At 50.0% G+C, this 24,828-nt stretch overlaps 2 protein-coding genes across 3 annotated transcripts; one reads left to right on the top strand and one right to left on the bottom strand.

Annotated features, from left to right (window-relative positions):
* The first annotated feature begins 65 nt into the window (after positions 1–65).
* Positions 66–23,147, top strand: rnf123 (ring finger protein 123). Its single transcript, XM_086117243.1, has 40 exons — positions 66–212; positions 1,442–1,565; positions 2,039–2,123; positions 2,576–2,655; positions 2,727–2,824; positions 2,903–2,957; positions 3,248–3,333; positions 3,403–3,489; positions 3,568–3,635; positions 3,992–4,117; positions 4,188–4,302; positions 4,435–4,539; positions 4,615–4,740; positions 4,800–4,892; positions 4,984–5,052; positions 5,142–5,264; positions 5,348–5,447; positions 6,327–6,388; positions 6,803–6,874; positions 7,008–7,128; positions 7,553–7,654; positions 8,360–8,460; positions 8,657–8,846; positions 9,073–9,218; positions 9,571–9,654; positions 9,743–9,850; positions 9,910–10,087; positions 10,869–10,943; positions 11,387–11,474; positions 11,534–11,621; positions 11,846–11,930; positions 12,792–12,931; positions 13,030–13,086; positions 13,679–13,810; positions 13,893–13,968; positions 14,041–14,125; positions 21,230–21,432; positions 21,517–21,611; positions 22,357–22,442; positions 22,612–23,147. Exons 2-40 carry the CDS (start codon positions 1,475–1,477, stop codon positions 22,712–22,714), a joined length of 3,984 nt encoding a protein of 1,327 aa, XP_085973369.1. The 5' UTR covers positions 66–212; positions 1,442–1,474; the 3' UTR covers positions 22,715–23,147.
* Positions 16,538–21,234, bottom strand: amigo3 (adhesion molecule with Ig-like domain 3). 2 transcript variants are annotated; one of them, XM_086117242.1, is made up of 3 exons: positions 20,549–21,234; positions 18,458–20,075; positions 16,538–16,848 (listed from the first exon to the last, which is right to left on the bottom strand). In XM_086117242.1, the coding sequence occupies exons 2-3, from the start codon at positions 19,805–19,807 to the stop codon at positions 16,816–16,818; spliced, it is 1,383 nt and encodes a 460-aa protein (XP_085973368.1). In that variant the 5' UTR covers positions 19,808–20,075; positions 20,549–21,234; the 3' UTR covers positions 16,538–16,815. The 2 variants fall into 2 exon arrangements, with proteins under 2 accessions (XP_085973368.1, XP_085973367.1); XM_086117241.1 differs by lacking the exons at positions 16,538–16,848; positions 20,549–21,234 and having other exon boundaries at positions 17,829–19,807.
* Positions 23,148–24,828: the final 1,681 nt, after the last annotated feature.

Here is a 24,828-nt window from a genome sequence, read left to right as displayed (position 1 = left end):
TTTATGATGACTTCGCGTTTGGAGAATTTATGGTTGAGCTGAAACGCCGTAGCGCGGTAGGCGTGGCCAAGCCAGACTGTTGTGTTGTGGTCCAAATGAGCCTAAACAAGAACCTAAACAAGCACGCATTCTTCAGTCGAGACTCAAATAGGCGCCAAAACAACCTCCCCCACGAGGACAAGTGGAGCGAGCGCTGAAGCGGGACAAAACGGGTAAACGTTCCATTTTTGTTTTATCATGTTCGTATTTCGTCACGTTACCTTGAAAAATAGCATGCAAGCTAGCCCGGCCAGCGATCGACTAGCATTTCGGCGCTTGCTGCTGGCCGAGGCATTGTCATTTGTGCTCGTTTGCCATAATTTTCATGGCCTTCGGTGTTCTCTCGTGCGCGAAGACGTGTTTTGGAAAACTCTGCTCACCTAATGGCGACACGGAGGCTAAAACTCCCAAGACAGTTTGACGTCGTCACTTTACCTGACGTGTTACTCCAAAATACCAAGAAAATTCTGCCTCGAGGTACGAGTGCCTGGACTTTGGCGTCTTTTCTGATACGACCCATCACTTGACCGTTTTTTGTGTTTGTTTTGATATGTCTTGAGTGAAAAAGTTGAGCACAGACCCCGAGCGCAAGGTGGCGGCCGCCGCCGCGTTCCTTGTCGTGGAAGGATCGCACCGCATAGAGTACATGACTTCTTTGGTACCCAAACATCTAATTCAGGGGTCACAAAGTCAACATTGGGTACATGCCCACGCGAACATGCACTGAGCATCGGCTCAGTGCCCTGAAGTGCATTGACAATGGTTAAGAAGTCAAAATGTGCGGTTTCTCTTGTCCACCGGTCCAAATGAGACTGTGAGGGTTTTGAAATGTTTTCTAAATTTAACCGCTCACCAGTTTAACTGTTCCAAGAGTGGGGTTGTGTGTGTGTGTGTGTGTGTATAAGGGGAGGGGGTTACTCTTCATGACTTCAACAGCTAAATTCTGCACCAGTTGTATCTGATATGATGGGATAATTGAGGCGTCCTTCATTGCGTAACGTATCGTCGTCTGTGAAAGCAGGTAAATGTCAAATTGCACCAAAAGTCACAGTTGGGTAAGTATGTTGGTTTGAATAAAATAAACAATAAAATAATCCCCCTAAAAAGAAAACATTTCTTGTTTCGGTTTGCATGAAAAAAGGAAGACTCTGAGACTCTTTGCCCTTGAACAAGACACAGAGAGCCCCAACTTGTCCTGAAGCAGGTCTCTGCTCCAATGTCTGTGCACCATTTAAGGTCAATTTTTCTTTACGTGTTGATTCTTCTTCGGCCCCATGCTCACATTTGATTGGTGCTATTGGAGTGTGTTATTCACAGCCATCATGATGGGCTTGAAGGCAAAGCACAGGATGCCAATTGTATCTTTACTTTTTTTTTTTTCTTGTTGCGTGTGTGTCTGCAGCGGTTGCGTGTGGCCTACATCCCAGCAGACAGCATGAGCTCCAAAGGCAGTAGCGGCGGCGGCACAACGTTGAGCCGCCGCAACTACAGATTGGCCTCGGACATGGAGAAGCCCAAGTCCACCGGTAACGCTTTCCACCTTCATGCCACGTCCTCGTATTTTTGTAAAACAAACCACCAATTTTCACAGATTCCTGTCATCTATGGTATGTCTGTAATGCTCTTAATGCAACTATCTGTGCCAACAGTGCGTTGTGAATGACAAGTGCAACGGGGACAAACAACATGGGTGGTGCATTTGCAAAGTGCTCACATTGCTTTCCTTTTTTTCCCACATCCTGTTCCAAAATTGATATGATTTCTTCATTTGTTTCTTGTAATACATTTGCAAAAATCTTCACTGCATTTTTTTTCATGTTGCTCTTCGAATGTCAAAGAACTGAAGTCCAAACTTTTCTTTGCAATAATTCAATGACTAATATTCCTCTTACAGTAGTAGAAGTCTACTCTTCATTATTCATATTTCCGTTTCGGTCATACAGCAAAAAAAAAAAAAAAAAAAAGGAGAACGACACTTTTTCTTTTTTACTCTCGTCAGGTATCGTCAACGAGAGGCTGCTGAGCGACTACTTGCGCCACATCTTCCCTTCTGCCAATCAGGCCACCGTTCCACCCTCCCTCAGGTTGTCCGCCTGCCTGTTTGTCTCTGTCTGTCTGTCACCCTGGTGACTGGGCGGCTTTCGACTTGTTTTTATATTAAAAATGTGACTGTGTACTGGCAACAGTACACTTTTTTACTAGAAGTCAGGGTTAGCTTCTGCTTGAGGGTTTTTCCAGCTTGTGAATGAGGCAGGGGGATACTAGAGTGGAATACGCTCAGCTGCTGCGCTTTGTGTTACAGGCACTTCTATTTATAGACATACACACACACACACATTCAAATATGCAGCGCTTGTGTGTGTTGAAGAGGGAGCCCTGCTTGGCATGTTGGCGTGCACAAGTGCGCTTAAATGCTTTGCAGGCCTTTCAAAATGTAATATGCCAATAAAGTTGCTCACGATGATTGTTGGTCTTCTTCCCCTTGGTGGATCGACCGCACTGACCGGCTTACTCGCCGTCTCCCCCTGCTGTTCAGGAAGCCTTTGGCCTTCCAGGATCTGGACGCTCACCTGGAAACGTTGTTGTGTGAAGGCGAAACGGCTGACGACAGCGCGGGTATGTCTGCACATCACGCTCTTTGGCAGCCCCCCCAAAAAAAGCCAACGTTTGCCGCCTTGTCCCAGCAGACCGTGAGGTCGAAGGTCGTCTGGGTCCTCAGCCGGTGGTCCTGGACCACACCGGTGGCTTCGAGGGCCTCCTCTTTGTGGACGACGACCTGCTGGGGGTAGGGCGCCTTTCCTTTTCACAAGTTCCATAGTCGGCCGCCTCGACCAGGCCTTTTTGCTTGCCGTGCCCCCTTCAGGTGATTGGCCACAGCAACTTCAGCTCCATCCGGGCCACCACCTGCGTTTACAAAGGTGAGCACGGGCCGGGTGCACCGCCTGCTCGAGTGCAGAAAACTTTGCTTGCCTTTGCTCAGCATTAACTAAAGATTTGGAAATGCAGAAATTTGTCACCAACACTTAATTTTCTGATTATTTTATTTATTTTTTTGGTCACCCAAAATTGTTTTTAGCCAGACTTGTTTGTGCTAGAAAGATCAAAAGTTGCGTTTTTGTGACTCAGTGATCAAAAAAGCACGTTTTAGTAAGCAAAAGCAAGCCACATTTTTATGGCACGGCTTTTGACCTTTGACCTTGGCATACAGGCAAGTGGGCGTACGAGGTGCTGATTTCGTCGCAGGGTCTGATGCAGATCGGCTGGTGCACACTCAACTGCCGCTTCAACCAAGAGGTGAGCGCTCGCCGGCGCCCCTCGCCGATCTGTGACGGGCGCTCACTAACGACCGTCACCTCCCGCCAGGAGGGTGTCGGCGACACGCCCGACTCGTATGCCTACGATGGGAACCGAGTGCGCAAGTGGAACGTGGTCACCACCAATTACGGCAAGGTGAGCGAACGGCTGCCGACCCGACGACGACGTTGATGCGACGGCGTTGACGCTGCGTTTCTGTTCGTGCGCCGGCAGTCGTGGGCAGCGGGCGACATCGTCAGCTGTCTGATCGACCTGGACGATGCCACCATCGCCTTCTGCCTGTAAGTCGCACGCGATGTTCATGTCTGTCGTTATCCACTTGTTTTAGGAGATGTAGATTCCAGTCAATAATCCGATAAAAAAAATGTGCATGAAAAGGCATTCCAAAACGGATTACTGTTTATTAACCAGTAATTATTTGCTATTGTTTAGTGATAAAATAAACCCAACAACAATTGCGCAATGCCACACAACAGGGATGTAAAAGTTGTTGTTTTTTGGGGGGGGGCAATAAAAATTGCAGACACACACGCAACAAAACATATTTTTGTGATCCTAAAGAACCAAATGTGCTTTTCCAAACACTTTTGAGGATTTTGTGGTCAAAGTTGCATCATAATGACTGCTGTGTGCCCAGGAACGGCCAATCGCTCGGTACGGCGTTTGGCGACATCAAGACTGGACCTGGTGTGGCCTACTTCCCCGCCATCAGCCTGTCCTTCAAGGAGTCGGTGGCCTTCAATTTCGGCAGCCGGCCACTCAGATATCCTTTCGCCGCCTTTTGTCTCCTTTGTCTGGCCGTGCCACTGGCTTTTTGTCCTTGACACGCTCACGTACCCGTGCGAGGGCTACCTGCCCCTGCAGGATCCGCCTGCCGCCGACTTACTCAAGGCTCAAAAGCTGCTGGGCTTCGTCAAGAACGTCCTGTCCACGCGCATCGATGTGCAGGTCATTCACCCCGCCCACATGCAAAAACTACAACACAGCAACGGGATTGGACACCAGAGAGCAACTCATGAGTCTGCGTCTGCGTGTGTTCCCGTGATTGTGTTTTTGCTCGTGCGTGCGTGTGTCGCGCAGGAGGAGCGGGTGGTGGAGACGGATTGTTCGGTGTGGAGACTCGACGGCGAGGCGACCGTCCTGATCACGCTGGCGCACGTCTTCAACCACTTTGCTCCTCTGATGGTGAGCGAGTGCGTCTTTTCTTTCCCTTTTCCCTCGTTTTGTCCGCACGTGTCGGTGAACGCATCGCGTGCGTAGTGCAAAGTGTACCTGGTGGAGGACGTGCTGATGAACTTCCTGCTGGGGATCCTGGAGGGCGGCGGTTCCGTGGACGAGCATCCGCTCATTCAGCAGCTGCTCGACCTCTTCTGGCTCCTCATGGAGGTAAACGCCCGCGCGCGCAACGCACGCGGGCACGACGTGACCTCATCGCTCACCCGCAGGACTACGAGGTGAATGAGTGTCTGAAGCAGTTGATGATGTCGCTGCTGAGAGCCTACCGCTTCTCCCCGATCATCCCCGACCTCGGCTTCCAGGTACCCAGTGTCCCGCGTGTGTCTCGTACGTCTGCTTCACGCGTGTTCGCGTGCACCTGCGCGTTGTTGAACTTTGCCCGTGTCTTTGCAGATCCACTACCTTCGTCTGACGACGGCCATCCTGCGTCACGAGAAGTCCAGGAAGTACTTGCTCAACAACGTCTTATATCCTTGCGTGTCCACATGGTGGCGCCTGTCTCAGGCACACGTGCGCAGACACAGAGTCCGTGCGGTGTTCTTTAACCTCAGTGCACGTTTGACGTGTTGCGCTCGGTGGTGTTCTTCTACATCAAGACTCCGCTGCGGGTGAAGGAGGCGGGGCTTGAGGAGCTGATCCCCACCACCTGGTGGCCCACGCATTTTGACAAGGAGGTGGGTGCGTCTCCGCCATGTCACCCGCCCACCACCCCGCTCATGTACGCACGCCTGAGCGCGATTGTCCTCTTCCCCGTCAGGGAAAAGATGAGCGTGAGCCCAAAGACGAGACTTCAGATGAGCGTCTGCGGCGGCGAGCTTACGAGCGAGGATGTCAGCGGCTGAAAAAAAGAATCGAAGGTGGGATACGCCCGTGGCGATAATTCCCCCGAAACATGGAAGTGCACTGGTAGAGTGTGCAAAAGCTTACTTGAAGCCGTCCATGAAATGTGCCCAAAACTGCACAATGCTGCAAAATACTTTGTGCCAAACTCACCGGACGCCGTTCCTTCCTGGGTGTGTCGCAACTTCAACCAGGTCAAATACTCATTTGGTCAGTTATGTATGCAAGACACCGTTAGAATATCGTGACAAAATACTGCTCTGCATTCTCACGAGGACGACGTCTCGCGGAAGCCAATCACCCCGGAAGTCCACGTCGCCGCGGCTTGTCAATTTGTCAAAGCTTTTGTTTTTCATACATCTGAGTGAAGGGTGTCTTGATCATGAGCACGATCTCAGTCACATGACCCATTGCAGTGGTCCCAAACCAGTCAACAGTCAACAACCCAGTACCGGTACATGGGCCATTTGGAAGATACACAAAGGTTAATTAAAAAAAAAAAAATCAATAATTTATCCTCAATAGAGGGTACATCAGCACTGCCTTCCCCTCCCTTGACTGTACGTCTGTGATGGGAAATACACATCAGCGCACGTTCCTCTTTCTGTAAGTCTCCAGCAGGTCTCGCCCTCCGCAAACTCAATTAGTCTCTGCGATGTAGAAGACAACAGAAATCAATTAAGTTGACTGACTCATGTGGATGAGCGCACTCTTTCACCTGTTTGTGCAAAGTGGCTCTGCCTCCTCCTCGAACCGAAACCATGACGTGAACAGCGAGTGGTCAACTTAGCTATTCTGTCATTGTCGTGTAGGAAAGGCAACAAACGGATCTGCCTGTACGACACCTGCCAACTACCTCGTGTGATCGCTTAAAAACTGCTTCTGTCTCCCTCTAGTGGTGGAGGAGTTGCAGGTGCAGATCCTCCGGCTGCTGCTCAACAACAAAGACAAGAGCACAGTACGTGCATGGATTTTTATTCTTTGTAACAAGAATTGTCTTGACATCATACAAAATGTTCAGATTGCAGCACACGTATGCTTTCAGGTCACTGAGTGGCAATTTCCAAGAATTTAACTCAAAATGTCGCGATCACCGTTTGCTCACATTTTAATATTATGTTTCGATTTTTGGATCAAGAAAATCTGATTGCCTGTCACTGTAAAAGCGATTTTGTTGGTCAGTGTGTATGATCCGTAGATGCTTTAAAAAAAAAAAAAGCTTGGAAAATTTGTAAAAATATAACAAGCAAATTACTCACTCACGAATGGATAACATCAATGAATAGCAAAGTGGAGATGTTGATCATTTGGACTTCCCGGAACTTGTTTGCATCATTTGCTGAGTTTTTGGTCCTGTTTTGACTTTGCTTAGGGCGAAGCGTCCCGGTACATTTTCCTGAACAAGTTCCGCAAATTCCTGCAAGAGAACGCCAGCAACCGAGGGGTGAGAGCGAGCACTTCCAACTTTTAACACCACAACAGACAGCAATGAGTCACAGCCTTTCACTTTACTTACAGCCTCATTCCAAAATGGATGACTTTTGTTTTGTGTGTGCGTGTGCGCGCATGTACTGTAGCATCCCACTGCCCTGTGCCCCCCCGAGTACATGCTGTGCTTCCTGCACCGCCTGATCACGGCCGTGCGCGCCTGCTGGGACGAAAGCTGCAAGAAGAGTCCGGGCAGCGTCAGCAGTGACGGTACGAAAGCCTGCCGCCGCCGTGCGTCCACTCGCCTGTCCGTCGCGTCCGCTGACGCCATCTTGAAATGGCTGCAGTCTTGCCTGGTGACAAAAGATTGCTTCTCCGTCCACAGTTTGTTTATGTCAGGCAGTAAATTAACTGTATGCATTCTTTTCATTCGCTGACACCCACATCCCCTCACCAGGCCGGGCCCCGCCTCTTAAAGCCAATCGAATTCAGATTCACAGATATAAGAGTGCTCGAAGTGGAGCTGGTGACCCCAAGTGGATAAAAGTGCACCACTTGCTGATGATTGTTAATCCGTGTCAGTCCTCATTCCGTGCTCTGACATTCCTCTCATTTCTTCTTCGTCTCGTCCTCTGCGGTGCGTGCCGCCGCCGCCGCCGTGCCCCCTGTGTCTCCCGGTCGACTTTGTCTGCAGCGGCGTTTGTGCCGCCGCAGCTCTTCTACAACGGGAAGGTGGACTACTTTGACCTGCAGCGGCTGGGCGGGCTCCTGTCACACCTGAAGAAGACGCTCAAAGGTCAGTCCACTCAGTCAGCAGCAAAAAGTCACATCAAACAAATAAAACGACTGCAAAATGGAAGACGACTTTGTAAAGGGCAATCGTGCATGAAAAATATGAAAGCACGCAAATTAGGAACAAATTCTTGTTTGTCTCACCTGCCCCGAGATTGGCTGGCAACCAGTTCAAAAACCCCCTGGGTAAGTTCCAGCTCGGCCAATCGGGAAAAGCGCGGAACCGTATTGGAAGCCTCCTGCAGATCAGCGAGAAGGCGCCATTGCTTTGTGTCGCAGAAAGCAAATCGAACGCGGCGCATGTTGTAAAAAAAACGATGCTGAGTGACTTTTTGGCCTTTGGGCTATTCTTTCTGCTTTTTTTTCTTTTCTGTAGGGAATATTCGTTTGATATTCGACTATATTGAGTTAAACGCTTGGTCATGAAATGAATGAAACTCGCGCAGTAAGTCACGGTACCTTGGTTCATTTTTATGAAGTTATTCTCCAGCGTCCGTCCGTTCACCAATTTTATGCAGCCATTTAGCCTTTCTTATAACTACGTTCCGTCTATTTACATGTCCGTTTATTGCTTGATAATTGATGGATCAATGGTCCCTCGTTGATTTTTGTCTCGTTCCCTCACGAGCGTCGATTATTGAGCCGATTGACAGCATGATGCCTGACTGCTGCTAACGTTGAAGTCGATGGCGACCTTGCGCTCCCACAGACGACCTGGCGAGTAAGGCCAACGTCATCATCGACCCCGCCGAGATCCAAGCGGCGTCCATGGACGACCTGGATGAGGACGACGAGAGCGGCGCGGCGCAGGTTCGTCTTGGCTCGATTAAATTCAGCTCCATCTCAAGGCAGCACTCTCACTTCTTCCTATAATAATATGGCTTTGATAAACAAATGAAAAAAACGACAGCTTTATTCATGCGGGGATGTGGGCTTTATTTGTTTCTCCCCTCCCAAGGTGAGCCAACTGTTGTTGTTTTTATTTATTTATTTATGTCGCCCTCAGAGGCCGGCGGGGGCGTCGGCGGGCGGCGCCCCGGCTCGGCCTAGCTGGTTGAGCTCGCCCACCCTGGGCCGCGCCAACCGCTTCCTCAGCACCGCCGCTGTCAGCCTCATGACCCCCAGGCGACCCCTCGGCCAGCCCGAGAAGGTCAAAGTACGCGCCCTCGCCATGGAGCAGCGCACCGAGGAGGACAGTAAGTCATCAAAGACGAGGACTACTTCCCCCGTCCCTTCCTATCTTCTTGTCCCATTACAGAAAAAAACGTCATCAAAATGCACCGCTAGCGGCCAATAGGTGGCTTAGCTTTGGCCACGGGAAAACGTGCGAAAAGACGCAATCGGGGCCATCGCGTCGTCATCCTTCCTTGTCAACACTGTGATCTTTGTGTCTGTTGTGTTGTTTTCTTTTTCCCTCTCAAGTCGAAGGTAGCCACGGCAACGACGGCCTGTTGCTTGGGCGACCCGTCGACCAATCGCATCAGCCCGTGGCCGACAAATCGCTTCTGGAAATCACCGACGGGATCGTCATGATGTACAACCTCAGCGTACATCAGCAGCTGGGAAAGGTGTGGCCACTCTCAGCAGCTGCATCATCAGCATCACCATTTTGTGTTATCATCAATTCATTGATTTGTGTGTCGATTTTTTTTTCTCCACGAATCGAGTAAAATCAAAAGTTTTCATTTTCCATCCTTTTAAAATGGGTAAGGATTTCAAATAGAGAGTGCAGAAAATGGACACAAATTGACATGGGTCTGGTTCATGATACTCGTCAGAAAATCGGTCAAAAATGTCGATGACGACAGGCGACCAGTCTATTGTTTTGTGTAGATGTGGAGCGTGATCAACAGGCGACCGGTCTGTTGTTTATGAGGGTGCTTCGTGCCCGATTGACGGTCACTTGTGTTCTTTGCATAGATGGTGGTGGTGGCCGACGACGTCCACGAGTATGCAGCGGCCCTCAAAGACACGGATGAGAAGATCGCCCGATGCCCGCCGAGAGTAAGTGGGACGCCACTTCCGCTGGTGTTGCGGTGCGTTTGTCCTTGGCGGCCTTCTAATCCATTTTGGCATCGGCTTGCCGCCGTAGAGATCGGACATCTTGGAGGAACTTCACAAGAGTCAGAAGGTCTTTGCTGAGAAGTTGAATCATCTCAGCAGGAGGTTGGCCTGGATCAACGCCACCATCTACTCCAAGGTGGGTCCGCACGTGTGCGTGTGCGCACGAGGCATGCCTCACCGCTGTTGTTCGCGCAGGAGAAGATGTTGGACGTGTACTGGCTGGTGCGCGTGTGCATCGGCACCATCGAGCGCGCCGATCGCACGGGCTCGCTGTTCGCCTTTATGCCCGAGTTCTACCTCAACGTGGCCATGTACGCCTACAACGCGCTCAAGAACTACTTCAGTCCCGCCAGCAGCATGGACCAGCTGCCAGGTGAGTGCGCGCCACCCTCGGACGTACAGACTATATGATGCACTCCCACTTAACTCATTCACTCCCAAAGACGTTTTTATACGTCTTTTCAGACTTGGTCCAGAATTGGCTGGTACTGAATGAGTTAAATAGGCTTTGCCGGCTGAAGCCAGAGGGCAGCCATCTTGCGTTGCCATTGTTACTGACAACTTGCATTGGGATTTGACTGAAAACACTGTTATCAGTTCGTGTTTTACGCAGGCATCCCTGTGTGGAGTCATGAGAGCCTTGCGAAGAACCAACTTCACTTTCTGCATCAACGTTTCAGAGTAGATGATCTCAGTATGGTGAATCGTGACTTACAGAGGTTGGTTTACATTTTGCAGCAACTTTTTTCTCGATGGGCTTCGCCTTCATTTCATTGTTGATGGTTCTGACAATGCGATGCAGACCAATCTTTGAGTAGCACTCCGAGCTGTAACTCAGAAGATAAAATTTGTAATTGCATACTTACCGACGAAATGTGCGCTTCTCCCAGACTTCTTGGTACAACCGTATGTCACACACTCTGTCATTTGTGCTGCAGAGACAGAAACTAATGTGAAAACGCTGCAGAGTAATCGTGAATCCAAGTTAGGTGCGCTATACGGGCGGCAATGCAAGATGGCTGCCAGTGGCTTCCCTTCTCGCTACGGCATTGTGCGTCCATCACAGATGTGTCAGTGGTGCCAACGCACCACGCACGCTCCCTCTCAGGTGAGGATCGAGCCAACCCGCCAATCTGACTTTGTCGTCCCCGCAGGCTATGAAGAAACGTTGACTCAGCTGGCAGCCATTCTTGCCAAACACTTTGCGGATCCACGCATCGTTGGAACAGGTCTCTCAAACACACACACACCATTTATGATGTTTGCTCTCCGATAAGTTGTGGGAAAGCCCATCTCAACTAACTTTGATCCAAAGATGGGATAACTCCCGAGAATGTTTGCCACTCCACGTTAGGGCACAAAGACAAATAATGGACAGGTCGCTCGCTGGTCAGTCAGGCACTTTTTGTTTGCCTGACAACATTCTCATTAACACTCTTTAAAACTAGACTCGCTACACACTTATTCTACGCTAGACCGCTAAGTCAACTGTATCTCGTTTTTATGATTTATCATTTTCATTGATAATTCATGTTCTATTTTTATTGTACTGCTTCTTTAAATTAGTTTGTACGGCGCCCTGAAAGGCACCTATGAATAAAATGAATTGATGAAACACCTCCCCTCACCCCAACAAATGATGTCACTGGCGCACGGCGCTTTTGTCTCGTAGACATCAAAGACGCATTGATGCAGGCGCTGGCCAGCTACGTCTGCTACCCGCAGTCCCTCAGGGCAGTGGAGAGGATCGCCGAGGACCAGTGAGTCGCGCGTGCACGCTGCCGGTGGCCATCTTGCTAGCGTGCACTTGTGCTTTCAGACGTGTGGCCATGATGAGGAACCTGTTGGCCCCCTACGAACAGAGACCCTGGGCGCAGACCAACTGGATCCTGGTCCGGCTGTGGCGGGTGAGGCGCGCGCTCCCTTCGCTGCACTTAGCAGTTGAATTTGCTCCGGCATCCAGCTCCAAATTCAGTTTGCCCATATTATGGCTCATTCGGGCTTGATCGTGGCTTCTGCCACCTAGTGGAAGACCTTGGAAGTGTTCTGTTGGTCACAGTTGGTCACGACAGGATCATATTTGCACTTAAGTGACCTCCGAAGTGACGTTTGGTGTGTGCGTGCGTTGCAGGGCTGCGGTTTTGGCTACAGGTACACGCGCCTGCCGCACCTCCTCAAGACCAAACCCGAGGACGCCAACCTGCCCAGCCTCCAGAGTAGGTTACCCATTTCATCAATGGGTTGGCGCGTCACACCGCCGATGCGTCCGTTGCCTCGTCAGTCAGCCGCCACGGGAAGTAGGATGACGAGGCAACAGATGGCATGCGCGCACATGCGCAGGCGTTTCCCAGTTTGATTGACAGCATGCGAGTGGGCGGGTGTGAATTTGATTGGCAGCAAGTGCGTGCATTGAAGTGGCCATCTTTGATATAGTCTTGTGACACATTGTGACACACTTTCTGTCCCGCATGCTCACACTTTGTCGTTTTTGTCGTTGGTTTTTGTTTTTTGGGGGGTTTTTTTTGCATGTCGATGAAGGGGATTTGACCGTTGCGAGTTTCCAGAGTAAGTTTTCTTTCATATCTTTGTATGTCATTGTATTTATTTTCTTCTTCATTTACAATTAATGTCGTAGCCACAAAAAGTTCTTTAATTCATTTGATCCCATTTTTAATTTTGTTTTCCAGGAAAATGTTAACTTCTCATTTTATTTATTTGAGTTTTCCAGAATTATTTTTCCAGCCTTCCTTTTACCTGATTTTTTTTTCTAAATTATAGAATTTAAATCATCCTTTTATTTGTTTGCTCCTTTTTTTCCGTTTAGTTTCCAAATTCCATCCATCCTGTTAGATTTTTTTTTTGTTAGTTTTTTGCTTTGTTTTGTTCTTGGGTGAATATGTTCGTTTTCCCCCGTGTCGCGCTTCCACATCTTCCTCTCCCATCACCATCGGTTGGTTGAATGTAGCAGCCATTCAAATCAGTTGGCACGTTTCCCCGGTAGTTGGTCTCTCCAGCAACCGTGTCGGTTTCCTCCCAATTTACCATCATGTGACCCGTGAGCTGCTACTGGTCTCCAGAGCCGTGTCCATCGCTGCTGCTCCAGAGACACATGGCCCGGCTGCTGAGCGCCGACAAAGACATGGCCGCCTCCTTCCTCAACAGCGTCCTCAATCAGCTCAACTGGGCCTTCTCCGAGTTCATCGGCATGATTCAGGAGGTAACGCCCGCTTGCCCGCCCGACCTCGCTCACGCAAAGACACGGCCGACTTCGACCTGGCCGTCTTCCGCTCTTTCCGCGTCTCGTCCTTGTTGCAGATTCAGCAGGCAGCCGAACGTCCAGAGAGGAACTTTGTGGACACGCGTCAGCTGAAGGTCAGCGCACGCTGTAAAATTATGCTGCTTGACGTTGTCAAAACCCTGCCACGGTTTGGCTTGAAGTGCTTTTGCCACAAGTTCTTCAATACAAATTGAAGGTAAACGAGCCGAGAGGTAAATGAGGCGACAAGTTAAACGAGCTCGATCTCCGGAGCTCGTTTCTCTGCCGGTTGAGTACAAGCACAGTGGCTGAAGCCAAACACTGACTTTCTGGACTTTCATTCTCCACCTCTGGTTCGACCACATGATCTTAGGCTGCACGCCACAAAACACAATTAGTCCAACGTCATGCCACCACCCGTAACGCCAAATAACGTCTCTCGCCATGACATCACGCCGCCTGATGCAATCTTGACGTAATCAGCATTTTTCTCAACTTGAGTATCTATTGCTGCATACCAAGCCGATGGTGTAAAAATCAATCACCCAAGAACAAAGAGGGTGAAAACAGTAAATTAATAACACAAATTAATATCTTTTTATCACTGTATCATCATAATCAATCACTTAATCACTTGGATATCCTATACTATATATATGAGTGGCCACTGAGTGATGGCGGGCTGAGCGACGTGTCGTGGCGTTGCAGGTGTGCGCCACCTGCTTCGACCTGTCCGTCAGCCTGCTGAGGGTTCTGGAGATGACGGTCACGCTGGTCCCGGAGATCTTCCTGGACTGGTCGCGTCCGTCCGCTGAGCTGCTGCTGCGCCGCCTGGCTCAGGTGGGCTCGCTCTTCACCGCCGCCGACCCTTGCGATGGGATTTTGGCCGAGTTGTTGACATGCCATTGCGGGTGTGCCGCAGTTGCTGAATCAGGTGTTAAATCGGGTGACGGCCGAGAAGAACCTCTTTGACCGCGTGGTGAACTTGCGATTGCCAGGTATGCGCGCGTAAGCCGCTGCTGTGCCACGCGTGTTGCTTTCGTGACTTATGTTGTTGTTGTGTGCTTGAGGTCTGGAGAGCGTGGACCACTACCCCATCCTGGTGGCCGTCACCGGCATCCTCGTTCGACTTCTTGTGGATGGCGACCGGCATGGGTGAGTCACACGTCATGCGTTGACGACAACACTTTGTTTTACACATGTTCCGTATTGAGTGTCGTTTTAAGGAGCATGAAATATGTTGATTTCGAATCGTAGAACTCTGCGTGTGTATGCTTTTTATTGAAAGAAGCCATGTGAGAGTAGAATTATTTTTCTCCCCCCCTTTGGACAAACTTGTTGTCTCACTTCCTGTCTGCAGCTGATTCGAAGATGTTGTGGACTACAATGTGCACATGCATGACGATGATAATTTCATTAAGCGCGTGTGTGCGCGTCTATGTGAGGGGGTTTAAGCCCGCCTTGAGTAAAAGGTTGAGGTTTGGTTGAGCAAGTGGCGGTTGCAGAGTGGTGCATGATGGGGAACGACAGCGAGTGTTTTAATGGATGCCGCGTGAGCGCGATGGGGGGGAAAAGTGCACAACACGGAGAAAACGGGCCAATGTTTTTTTTAAGTAGTCTCAAACGCGGACAACACTCTGGAGCTTTATAGTCATTAAAGTGTGTTTGTGTGCGTGTGTGTGCCCACGCATGCTGGGCTGGTCTCCCCCGTGCACACGCTCAGCGTCCATTACCGATGTGTGCGTTTCACTTTGGCCTGATCGAAGTCCATCAAGGAATCTTTGGATCCCATCAGATTGTCCACATGCAGCCATAGTATTGATCCTGCTACACTTACATAGAATCCTTAGCGGCTCGTCCAGCAGTTTGACAGGAAACCCACACACACACGGTCAGCCGACCATTATAAAGTATGTTTAACAAATAAAAACATCAAGCTTGCTCGTTAGACTCTGACTGCAGTGGACCAGATTTGACTGGGCTGCTGCACTACCTCAGGGCCTGGACGCATTGTTGTCATGGATGGAAAAATGAATTCCCGAGTTTATCGAGACACTTTGCAAAGCTTCTGTCTGACAAACGAAGCTCGTTGAAGGACTTGCGATGCAAGTGGACGATGAGCAATTGAAGAAGTCTGTCTCCTGGAGTGCTGAGACTCCGGACCCACTGAGCTGCTGTGGCACAGATTTATGGCAGACACCCCCAAGTGTATTGCTGAACTGGAGGAGTTTTTGCCAAGGGACGTTCTGAAGTTCCTCCAGTCTGATTTGCAACAACAAAAAGAAAAAAAAAAGCTTGTTTCGGTCCAAAGGATGTCGTCTTTTTGTGTATGGGTTGTGTTGCGGTCAGTTCACACGTGATGTTTCCGCCTCCTCTTTAAAATCAGTGATTCTCATTGTGCCTCAGCAAACAGGCGCATGCACAGTGAGAGCGTGTGTGCGTATTCCTGCGCCCGTCAACTTCCGTTCCCATCAGGAACATGAGATTGTGGGGGCGCTAATTAGCTTAGCAGCCTCTTGTTTTGTTTGCCGGACGTGGGCTTCACTCAGCCTGAAGCCTCCGCAGTCTCTTCCCACTCCCGTTTTCGTAGGACGTAGCTTGATCTCAGTCTCTCTTCTGAACAGAACAAAAAAAAAAAAAAAGAAAACGGCACTACTCCATTATTAAGTTGCTGCTACCAGTATCACCCGAAATGAGTTTGTCTTCCCCTTGATTGCCTCTGCAGCAATCCTTCTCTACTCCCTCATCACGACCTTGTGTGGCCATTTAGCTTGTCGTTCCAAAATGGAACATTATCGATTCGGTGAGCAAAAGACTTTCTGGTGGACGGCAGCCATTATTGAGCAATTGTGGAGCATCAGGGGAAGTGCTTGTTCCATATTTTTGAGAATCAGCAGAAGCATTTTGGAGTCATGAAAAGTCCAACATTGAGCTTGAGAAATCTTGCGGCTCCAATTTGCATTGCCTGATCCCGCTATTGATTTTTGCTCAGTCGGACAGGATCCTTTGTCATCATGTAGCCTGATCCCAGCCTGTCCGCAAGGCTTCTCTCCTCACAGAAGAAGTAGCAAGGTCAATATTCTATTTGTGATTCAAGATTTTTTTTTTTTAAATGCGTGATCAAGCTCATTGATCGACTTTAATGACGACTGACTGACAAACGGCGAGTGCCCGTGTTGTCTTTCTGAGGTGTCAGTTCCAGTCCACCTTCAAATCGGACTCAGCTGGACTCAGCGCTTCCATCCAGCAGCCACAGGCGCGCGCACACGTGCACGTTTTACAAGTTGCCGTAACTCGAGCTGCCTGACATGATGACGTCATGTCAATTGTGTAGATTAAGCCTTTCATGCACCCTGTAACCCGATAACACGATCAGCTGTCCGCTGCGGTAACCGATGTCCCTGAAAAGGTTTGTAAGAAGTAAGCCCTTGGCATCGGCTGTCTTGTTTGCGAGGATGTCTTCCCCATAATACGGACATGGGCATGCATGGTTGTAGAGCTTTCGACTTACAAGATTTCTCTTCAAAGGATTTGGTTGCATCAAGGAGAAAGGAAGAAAAATCAGTGTGGAATACAATACATGCTGATTTATATAGCGCTTTCACAACAGCGACAGCTCTAACAAAGCGCTTCACAAAACAGTTAACATAAAGTAAAATAATAAACACAACACATCGGAATGTCACAGATGATTCGTGGAAAGGGTATCGGGAGGTGTCGCACGCAACGCTCCTTGGCCCTCAGCATGCTCCCGTGAAGACGTGAAGTCTGTGATGGCGGCGACGATGGCAAGTGTTTGAAGTGACAAGACCGTAGCCCTTGTCATTGGCGTGACCGCTCGGCCCTCACGAGGCTCCCGGCGCGTTTCCCGTCTGCTCCTGTTGTCATGGAAACAAGGGGAACGGAGGAAGTGGGAACGAAGACAAGGTTGAGCAGGAACGTCAGTCACGCGGACGCTTCCTCCAGGCGGCCGGATGGTCGGTGCGGCTCAAGGCGCCAGGAGTTGAAATCCGACCCGTGCGCCCATCTTTTATGCGCACGTGTCGCATAAAAGATGGGCAAGCGGCAAGACCGACACGAGCGAGCGGCCGTCCCGGTTGGCGCGGCGCCGGCGAGGACGCGTGGCCGTCTGCTGACGGGAGCATCTATTAATAGCGCGTGTTCCTGGAAAACATGATTTCATGCCACAATGCAACCACTTGGCGCGATGGGGCAGCGGGTCACATGACCGCCCAAAGTTTGGCGCCTTATCGGTGAGGACGACTTGAAGTTCCTCCTGCTTATTCTACGTTGAGAGAAATTAAACTCATTCAGTACCAGCCAATTCTAGACCAAGTCTGAAAAGACGTTTAAAAACGTCTTTGGGAGTGAATGAGTTAAGTGCAAATCTCAGACCGATTTATAATTCCTTTTCAACGGGCTCAAAATTGCCCAGCCGATTGGTTTGTCCCCTCAGGCGACAATTTTCTGGAAGGATATGTTCCAGGCAAAGATAGTTGACCAAAAATACGTAATTTGACAGAAGTATAAAGGATCTCTCACGGCACCTTGTTTGGGATTGACTCTTCCAGGCTCACTTCTATCAATTTGAATCTCTTTGTTTTTAAAAAGGGAAACTTCAGCATTTCTTACGAAACGCAAAAACATCCGAATTAGCTGAAAGCTCAATTTGGATCAGTCGGCGCAGCTATGCTGTGATCTGCTAAGATATGCTTTGGTAAGCTAGCGAAATAACCAGAAGGGATGTTGGTTCGGAGCGCACTTTATTAGGCACACGGCGAGACGGCAAGTGGAGGTCGTGCAAGGACGTCGGTGCAAGTGAGTGCAGTGAAAACATTTGCAGACAAAACCTCCAAAGTGCTCCTTGATGATTTATTGATGTTGTTCTGCTCGTCCTCGCCACAGCATTTAACAATGAGAAGCCAACCCGGCAGGCGGAGCTTCTATTTTCAGCCGAGCTATCGGGACGCTTGCTCCGTGCGCGGCATCAAGGCATCTGCAGCAAGCGTTCTTAAAGGTACTCGCGGGCTTTTAAAGGTTTACGCAGCAAACATTCCCGACCCCCCCCCCCCAGATTGTTTGTTGGCCATCTTTGGTGATTTGAGTTGTCGTCCATCCCGTCACAGTGCACAGATCGGTTCTTGGGTGTGATTTTGAAGGCAAAGCAAAGGTGTCGGTAAGGAGTCGGGATGTGCTGGAAGTTGTAATGTTGGTAGTGGGAGGGGTGGGGGGGGGGTGCAGGGTGCGGAAGATGAGGGGGCCGTGAGATAAAATAGTGGCACCGGTGTCGTTGTTGGAGTTCCCTTGCTAGGGCAACACGAATGACGTGTCTGGAAACTTGGCGTCCCGCCGGAGCATTTGCCGCGCCTCGGCCTCCAGAAGCAAACCCGGCCCCAGGTGCCCCTGAACCGCCCCTGCCACCCTGACGCGCCCGTTCTGCTGCTCTCTGACTGGCTCCAGAAAGACCACGTGTCTGTTGGTACTGACCTTTCGGCCCGGGCCCTCGGTGGTGGCGGGCGGGGTGGGACTTAGGATGGAGGACTGGGCGCTCTCGTTGGCAGCGGGGCCGGCCCCCTTGTTGCAGGGCCTGGAGCGGCACGGTGTCAGGTACAGGTACATGAGGACCATGATCAGGCTGACCACGCACCCGAGCAGGGTCGTGAACCCGGTGTTGAAGGAGTCGTGGTCCTGGTCGGCGTGGTGCGTCACCACCGTCACGTTCACTTCCTGCGTCTCGTTGCGCAGGCCCGCCGTGTCACGCGCCATGCACCAGTACACCCCGGAGTCCTCCGCTCGGGCCGCCACGATCTCCAGGCTCCCGTTGACGAACATCTTTAGCGAGCCGTTGTTGCCAGGCGGCGACACGTACTCCTGGTTCGGGGAGACCCAGAAGAAGGCCACGTGCTTCCCTGTCAGCGTGGTGCTACAGTGGAGCAGCGCCGGCCGACCCGCGTTCACCGCCACGTCGCTCGACTGCGGCGTCACGGCGGTAGCGTTGCAAGGTTGGGGGAAGTTAGGGAGGAAGCGCGCGGAGAGTCCCTTCACCCCGTACATCAGGCAGGTGTAGTCCTGCCGGAATTCCGTCACCGGCGGGTAGCCTCGAAGCTCCCACAGGCGGAACATTCGGTACATGGCGCACTCGCATACCAGCGGGTTGGCGTGAAGGTAAAGCGCCTGCTGCAGTCTACCCGGCAGGCTGGTGAGGTTCTCCAGTGGCAGCCGGGGCAGGCGATTCGAGGACAGGTCCAGCAAGAGCAGCCCGGGGTGCTCTCGAATGGACAAGAAGGGAAATTCCAGGAGTCGGTTGTGGCTGAGGTAGAGCCTGCGGAGGGCGCCCAATCCCGCCACGGCGTTGCGATCCACCTTCACCAGCAGGTTGTTGAAGAGCAGCAGCTCCTCCAGGCCGGGAAGGTCCTGGAAAGAGGCCTCCTCCACGACCCGCAGCTTATTGGACGACAAGTCCAGGTGTCGCAGCAGCGCACCGGAGGAGTTTCGGAAAGCGCCCGGCAGGATGGCTGTCAGACGGTTGTGCGCCAAGCGTACGGTGTGCAGACGCAGCAGCCCCTCAAAGCTTCCCCCCCGAAGCGCCGCTAGACGATTGTGGCTTAAGTCCAAAGTGACCACGGAAGCGGGCGCGTCCGCCGGCGGCCGGTCCAAGCCGAGCCCGACGCAGCTCAGGATGTCGGCCGCGCGCAAGCAGCCGCCCTCGCGGGACGAGTTGTGTCCCGACCCCAAGGACCCGACCGACCGCGTCTGCTGGAGAAGGCCCAGCAGAACCACCGGCCAAGTCTGGGATATCACCGCCGTCACCGCCGCGTCCCGAAGGACAGCCCGCATTATACACCGCTTGTTTGCTTCCTCTCACTGGAAAATGCTCTTCACGTCATTCATCCCGATGCGAGTTTTCTCCTCGGCTGCTGACGCAAATGAGGACGACTCACATCTGCTCGTGCCGGGCGGGGTCGGAACCTTCACAAACCGCTAACACGCAGCGCCGCCTCGAGATTTGTGGCCAAAGCATCCATCAGCTGCTGGACCAGACGCTCATAACGTCCTCCATCGGGAACGCCAGATCGCGTAGAACGCCGGGCTGTGGCCGCGTCGTCTGTGCGCCACAAGAGGGGAGGGGGGAAAAAAAAACCACTCGGTCTCAAATACAAATTGACAACAAACGCGACAGTGGCAGCCATGACGAAAGGCACAAACTCACGCACACACACACACATGTAATTACACATTGACATGCAGACAGACAAAAGCACACATTCAAATGCGCGCGCAGACATTCTCCCATTAAAAAATACAACCTTGTTCACACACACTCACACAATAACACACAAACACAATTGTACACAAAAACACTCATACATATCTGCATTCACACATACAATGGCACATTTTTCATTTCATGTTTGAAGAGGGGCAGAAACAACAGACAGTTGCACAACAAATGTACAGCAACTTTCACACAAAAACAATCCATGCAAACACACCTTCACACACATGCATCCACGGTCTCACACCGTTCCACACACACACACACACACACACAGTCAAGTGTGTGTTGATTGGACTCACGTCAGTTGTTGTTCATCGAGTGCGCGTCGGCCAAACGGCTGCCAGCTTTTCTTGTTTTTCACCTCCTCTCCGCTTCCTGTTGCCACTCGCCGTTTGTGTTTTGGTGATGGACGGCACCCGCTCGTCACCGCGCGCCGAACCCGGGCTCGGCTCAACTCCGACGTGCTGTTTTCCGAGAAGTTGGCATCTCTTCTCGGGTCCTCTCCGATCTCAGCCGCGCCTCCCGCCGGTGGCGGAGAGGAGCACACCCAGGCAGCTGGGCGTCAACACGGTCGATGTTTGCCGTTGCCTCCTTGGCTTTTCGTCCTGTGGGCGTCTCGTCTGAGCTGAGCTAGCCTTTCTCTGGGAGCTCCTCCATTGGCTCCGCCCCCTCCCCGCTCACTCACTCGCTCTGTTCCTCCTTTTATTTATTTTTTTCTTGTTTCTGTCCCTTTGTCCTGTCTCCCCTTTGTCTAGTATTTCCTCTTGATTCACTCTCACTCACACGCGCACACACACACTGAAACACATTCACTCACATAGAAAAAAAGACACAAGCGCAATACACTTTCAACTTCATTGGAATTGGGTTTTTCCTCTTGATGTCACGTCACATCTGACAGGAAGTGAAACGATGACATCACGTACCGCCAACAGGAATTAGCGTGGCGAGGTGCTCATGAGTTGTGTTGTGTGTGTCAGGACGTGTCGCGCGGCGTGCGTGCTGCTGTCCGACCCGTGCTTCCAGCTTCACTCCATCCAGCACCTTCTCAGTGAGGCTGGCGACCAGTCGGCCTCGGGGGCGTTGGCCACGCTCGCCTCTTCCTCCTCCACCTTGGTGCCCTCCGTGGGTCCGCACCTTCCCACCGGCTCGTCAGAGCACAAACATTTCTCCCTCAACGCATGTGAGTCGCGCACACGTGCACCATGTTGTCTTGTGGTGCCGTGCTCTTGCTAGCATGCCTGTTGGGTTTGCTTTTGTTTTGCAGACAGCGACTACATCAGCGTGGAGGAGAAGCTGAAGGTGGAAAGCATGCTGGCCTTCCTCACCAGGGAATCACAGAAGGCGGCGACCAGCACACAGGTTGTCCTCCCGTCATGTTGTAGACCAGGCGTGTCCCCAATATGTCGATCGCGATGGCCTGGTAGCCCGCTCGAAGCACACTCTTGAGATTCCGTCATAGAACTTGTTTTTCATAGATTTGGAAGAATCTGTGTCTTCAAGTATCACTTTTCCGTTTTGTGTTCCTACAGCGCTTGTCTGAATCGGAAACATCTGAGGTTGATGCTAACTTGCCCGTAGCATGTCAATGGGAATTTACAGTGACTTTAGCATTAGCACTGGCGGTGATTCTCAAACGGCGCATGTCTTGTTTTTAAAAGTACAATCTGTGTACTTCTTTTTGTGGCATGTTTAGTTTTACCGTCAAGTCCAACGGCGGTTTGAGGTAACAGAGGACTTAAGCGCCCGGCGCTCATTCAACCATAGCCTGCGTCTCTTTAAAACCCTGGAGAACCCATGGGGTCAAATTTGGCCCCTATAAATTCTGCTACTCAAATGCTACCCTTAAATCCCAAGGGTCAAATTTGGCTCTAATCCTGAATTAGGATTAAAGCATTGAATATTTGAAAAAACATATATTTTGGTGTTCAGTGAACATATAGCAGTCATTTCATGTATAATTCATCATTTTCCAAAGAAGAAAAGGGTTCTTGGGTTCTCCAGGGTTAAACCGGCGGCCATCCGTCACATCCCATAAATGTTCCTTGCTTGAAAAGCTGCAAATGGCTGAAGTCATGTGTGCCTTTTCTGTTTTGATGTCTTCCAGCCAGCCAGCGAGGATGACCTTTGCCCCATCTGCTATGCGCACTCCATTTCGGCCGTCTTTCAGCCCTGTTCGCACAAGTCCTGCAAGTTAGTCGCGCGCACGCACACACTCACATCGATGATAGTTGAGCGTGTCAATTTCTCAAGCCAAAGCGGTCTCCTTCTGGGATCTCCTCCAAGGCTACGAGACGCCATCGGGCACTCGCCGCAAGCCATGCTGGGAGTTGTGAGCCTATTTTTTTTTTTTTTTTTTTAGGGCTTGCATCAATCAGCATCTGATGAACAACAAGGATTGTTTCTTCTGTAAGGCCACCATCACGGCAGTGGACGACTACTGCAAGCCCCCCACCTCTTCCTAGCGAGCGCCTCCTTCTCTCACGTTGTGCACACCTTGACGCCCACTCGGGATCTGGAGTGTGTGTGAGCGTGCGTCCCTTTCAAGCATTTCTGATGCATTGTGAGGAATATTTCCCTTATTGATGGAGCCATTGTTACACGCGTGTGCGTGTGTCCTGCCATGAAATTAAATTATTAATCACAAAGAACAAAGTGTTGTTCTTTTGTTGACGTTATCAAAAGACACGCATCCGCAGAAACAGGAAATATAATCCAGAATGGCTCTATGTGTATGTTTGTCTCACACACACAGGAAGAGTAAATCCAATCCATAAGATTATCAAATACGGTACAGCCTGCATATGTGTGTCTCGATGAAAGTGTCCTCTCCAATGAAAGCAGACACCAGCATCCCATCCATTGATGGAGGGGCATCAATAAAACCCATAAATAACAGCAACAGGAAGGCTCCAGTTGACTGCAACACACACATTTGTGTGTGTGTGTGTGTGTTTTGTCATCGGTATTCCGTAAGCAAACGATGAAAGTAGGAGTGGCAGTCATGTCATTTCTTTGCCGCCACCTCCTGGCTGGAACAGCAAATACCGTGTCGTAAGCGTTCTGCCTCCTGCAGGACGGCCACGAAATACCACCATAGTGACATGCGAAGGATTGGGACCCCTAACCCTAGTTTCACACCTGTTTGAAAACCTCATTTGAAATCCCAACCCTATCTTAAAATCTTGCATTGAAACCCTAACCCTTGTTTCAAACTCGAACTCTTGTGTTTAAAACCTCAACTAGAAAAACGAATTCCACTTTAAAAAACCTACCGGTATATTGAAATTGTCATCCCAGTTGAAAACTTCATTTTGAAGCATTAACATTACTTTGAAACCGTAACCCAAGTTTCAAACTCTACTCCCCCCGCCCCACACATACACTAACACGACCATTCATTCACACGGTCACTGAGTGCCCGCAATGTATAGTAAGGCGTTTTTGGCCGAAAAAAAAACGACCATGTATAGTAAGGCATTTTTAGCCCCCAAAAAACGACCATGTATAGTAAGGCGTTTTTAGCCGGAAAAAAACGGCCATGTGAAGTAAGGCGTTTTTAGCCGAAAAAAAAGACCATGTATAGTAAGGCGTTTTTAGCCAAAAAAAACGACCATGTGAAGTAAGGCGTTTTTAGCCGAAAAAAAAAACGACCATGTATAGAAAGGCGTTTTTAGCCCAAAAAACGACCATGTATATAGTAAGGCATTTTTGGCCGAAAAAAACGATCATGTATAGTAAGGTGTTTTTAGCCCAAAAAAACGACCATGTATAGTAAGGCATTTTTAGCGTCAAAAACGACCATGTATAGTAAGGCATTTTTGGCCGAAAAAAAACGACCATGTATAGTAAGTTTTTTTGCCCCCAAAAAAACAACCATGTATAGTAAGGCGTTTTTGTCCCAAAAAAAACGACCATGTATAGTAAGGCGTTTTTAGCCGAAAAAAACGACCATGTATAGCACGGCGTTTTTGGCCGAAAAAAAAACGACCATGTATAGTAAGGCATTTTTGGCTGAAAAAAACGACCATGTATATGACATCTTTGGTTTTCAAGACTATAATGTTAAATTTTGGAGTATAGGGGCCTGGCGTCCACTTACGAGGACGTTACATCAAGTAAAAAGATTATTCTTTGTTTTTACACTCATCAGGTCCCAATTAGCCTAAATATCATAGAGAAAATAAAAACAAACCAAAAATGCATGCCTTGCAAGAGTTCGGTTCTTAGGAGGATAGTAAGGCGTTTTTAGCCCAAAAAACCGACCATGTATAGAAAGGCATTTTTGGCCGAAAAAAAAACGGCCATGTATAGGAAGGCATTTTTAGCCCCAAAAAAACGACCATGTATAGTAAGGCATTTTTAGCCCAAAAAAACGACCATGTATAGTAAGGCGTTTTTTGCCGAAAAAAACGACCATGTATAGCATGGCGTTTTTAGCCGAAAAAAACCGACCATGTATAGTAAGGCATTTTTTGCCGAAAAAAAACCCGACCAAGTATAGTAAGGCATTTTTAGCCCCAAAAAAACGACCATGTATAGTAAGGCATTTTTGGCCGAAAAAAAACGACCATGTATA

The sequence above is a fragment of the Hippocampus guttulatus genome, chromosome 8 (genome assembly GCF_054856545.1).
Source record: "Hippocampus guttulatus isolate MCC_2025c chromosome 8, RoL_Hgut_1.0, whole genome shotgun sequence".
NCBI classification, from domain to species: Eukaryota; Metazoa; Chordata; class Actinopteri; order Syngnathiformes; family Syngnathidae; genus Hippocampus; species Hippocampus guttulatus.
This window is presented reverse-complemented; position numbering and strand designations above follow the sequence as displayed.

Bases quoted from the DNA above. Each gene is read 5' to 3' on its own strand.
- rnf123 (XM_086117243.1), top strand. From the start codon at position 1,475: ATGAGCTCCAAAGGCAGTAGCGGCGGCGGCACAACGTTGAGCCGCCGC. The intron at 2,124-2,575 runs GTTGTCCGCCTG...CCTGCTGTTCAG, and splicing joins ACCGTTCCACCCTCCCTCAG to GAAGCCTTTGGCCTTCCAGG. The intron at 11,622-11,845 runs GTGAGGCGCGCG...CGTGCGTTGCAG, and splicing joins TCCTGGTCCGGCTGTGGCGG to GGCTGCGGTTTTGGCTACAG.
- amigo3 (XM_086117241.1), bottom strand. From the start codon at position 19,807: ATGCGGGCTGTCCTTCGGGACGCGGCGGTGACGGCGGTGATATCCCAG.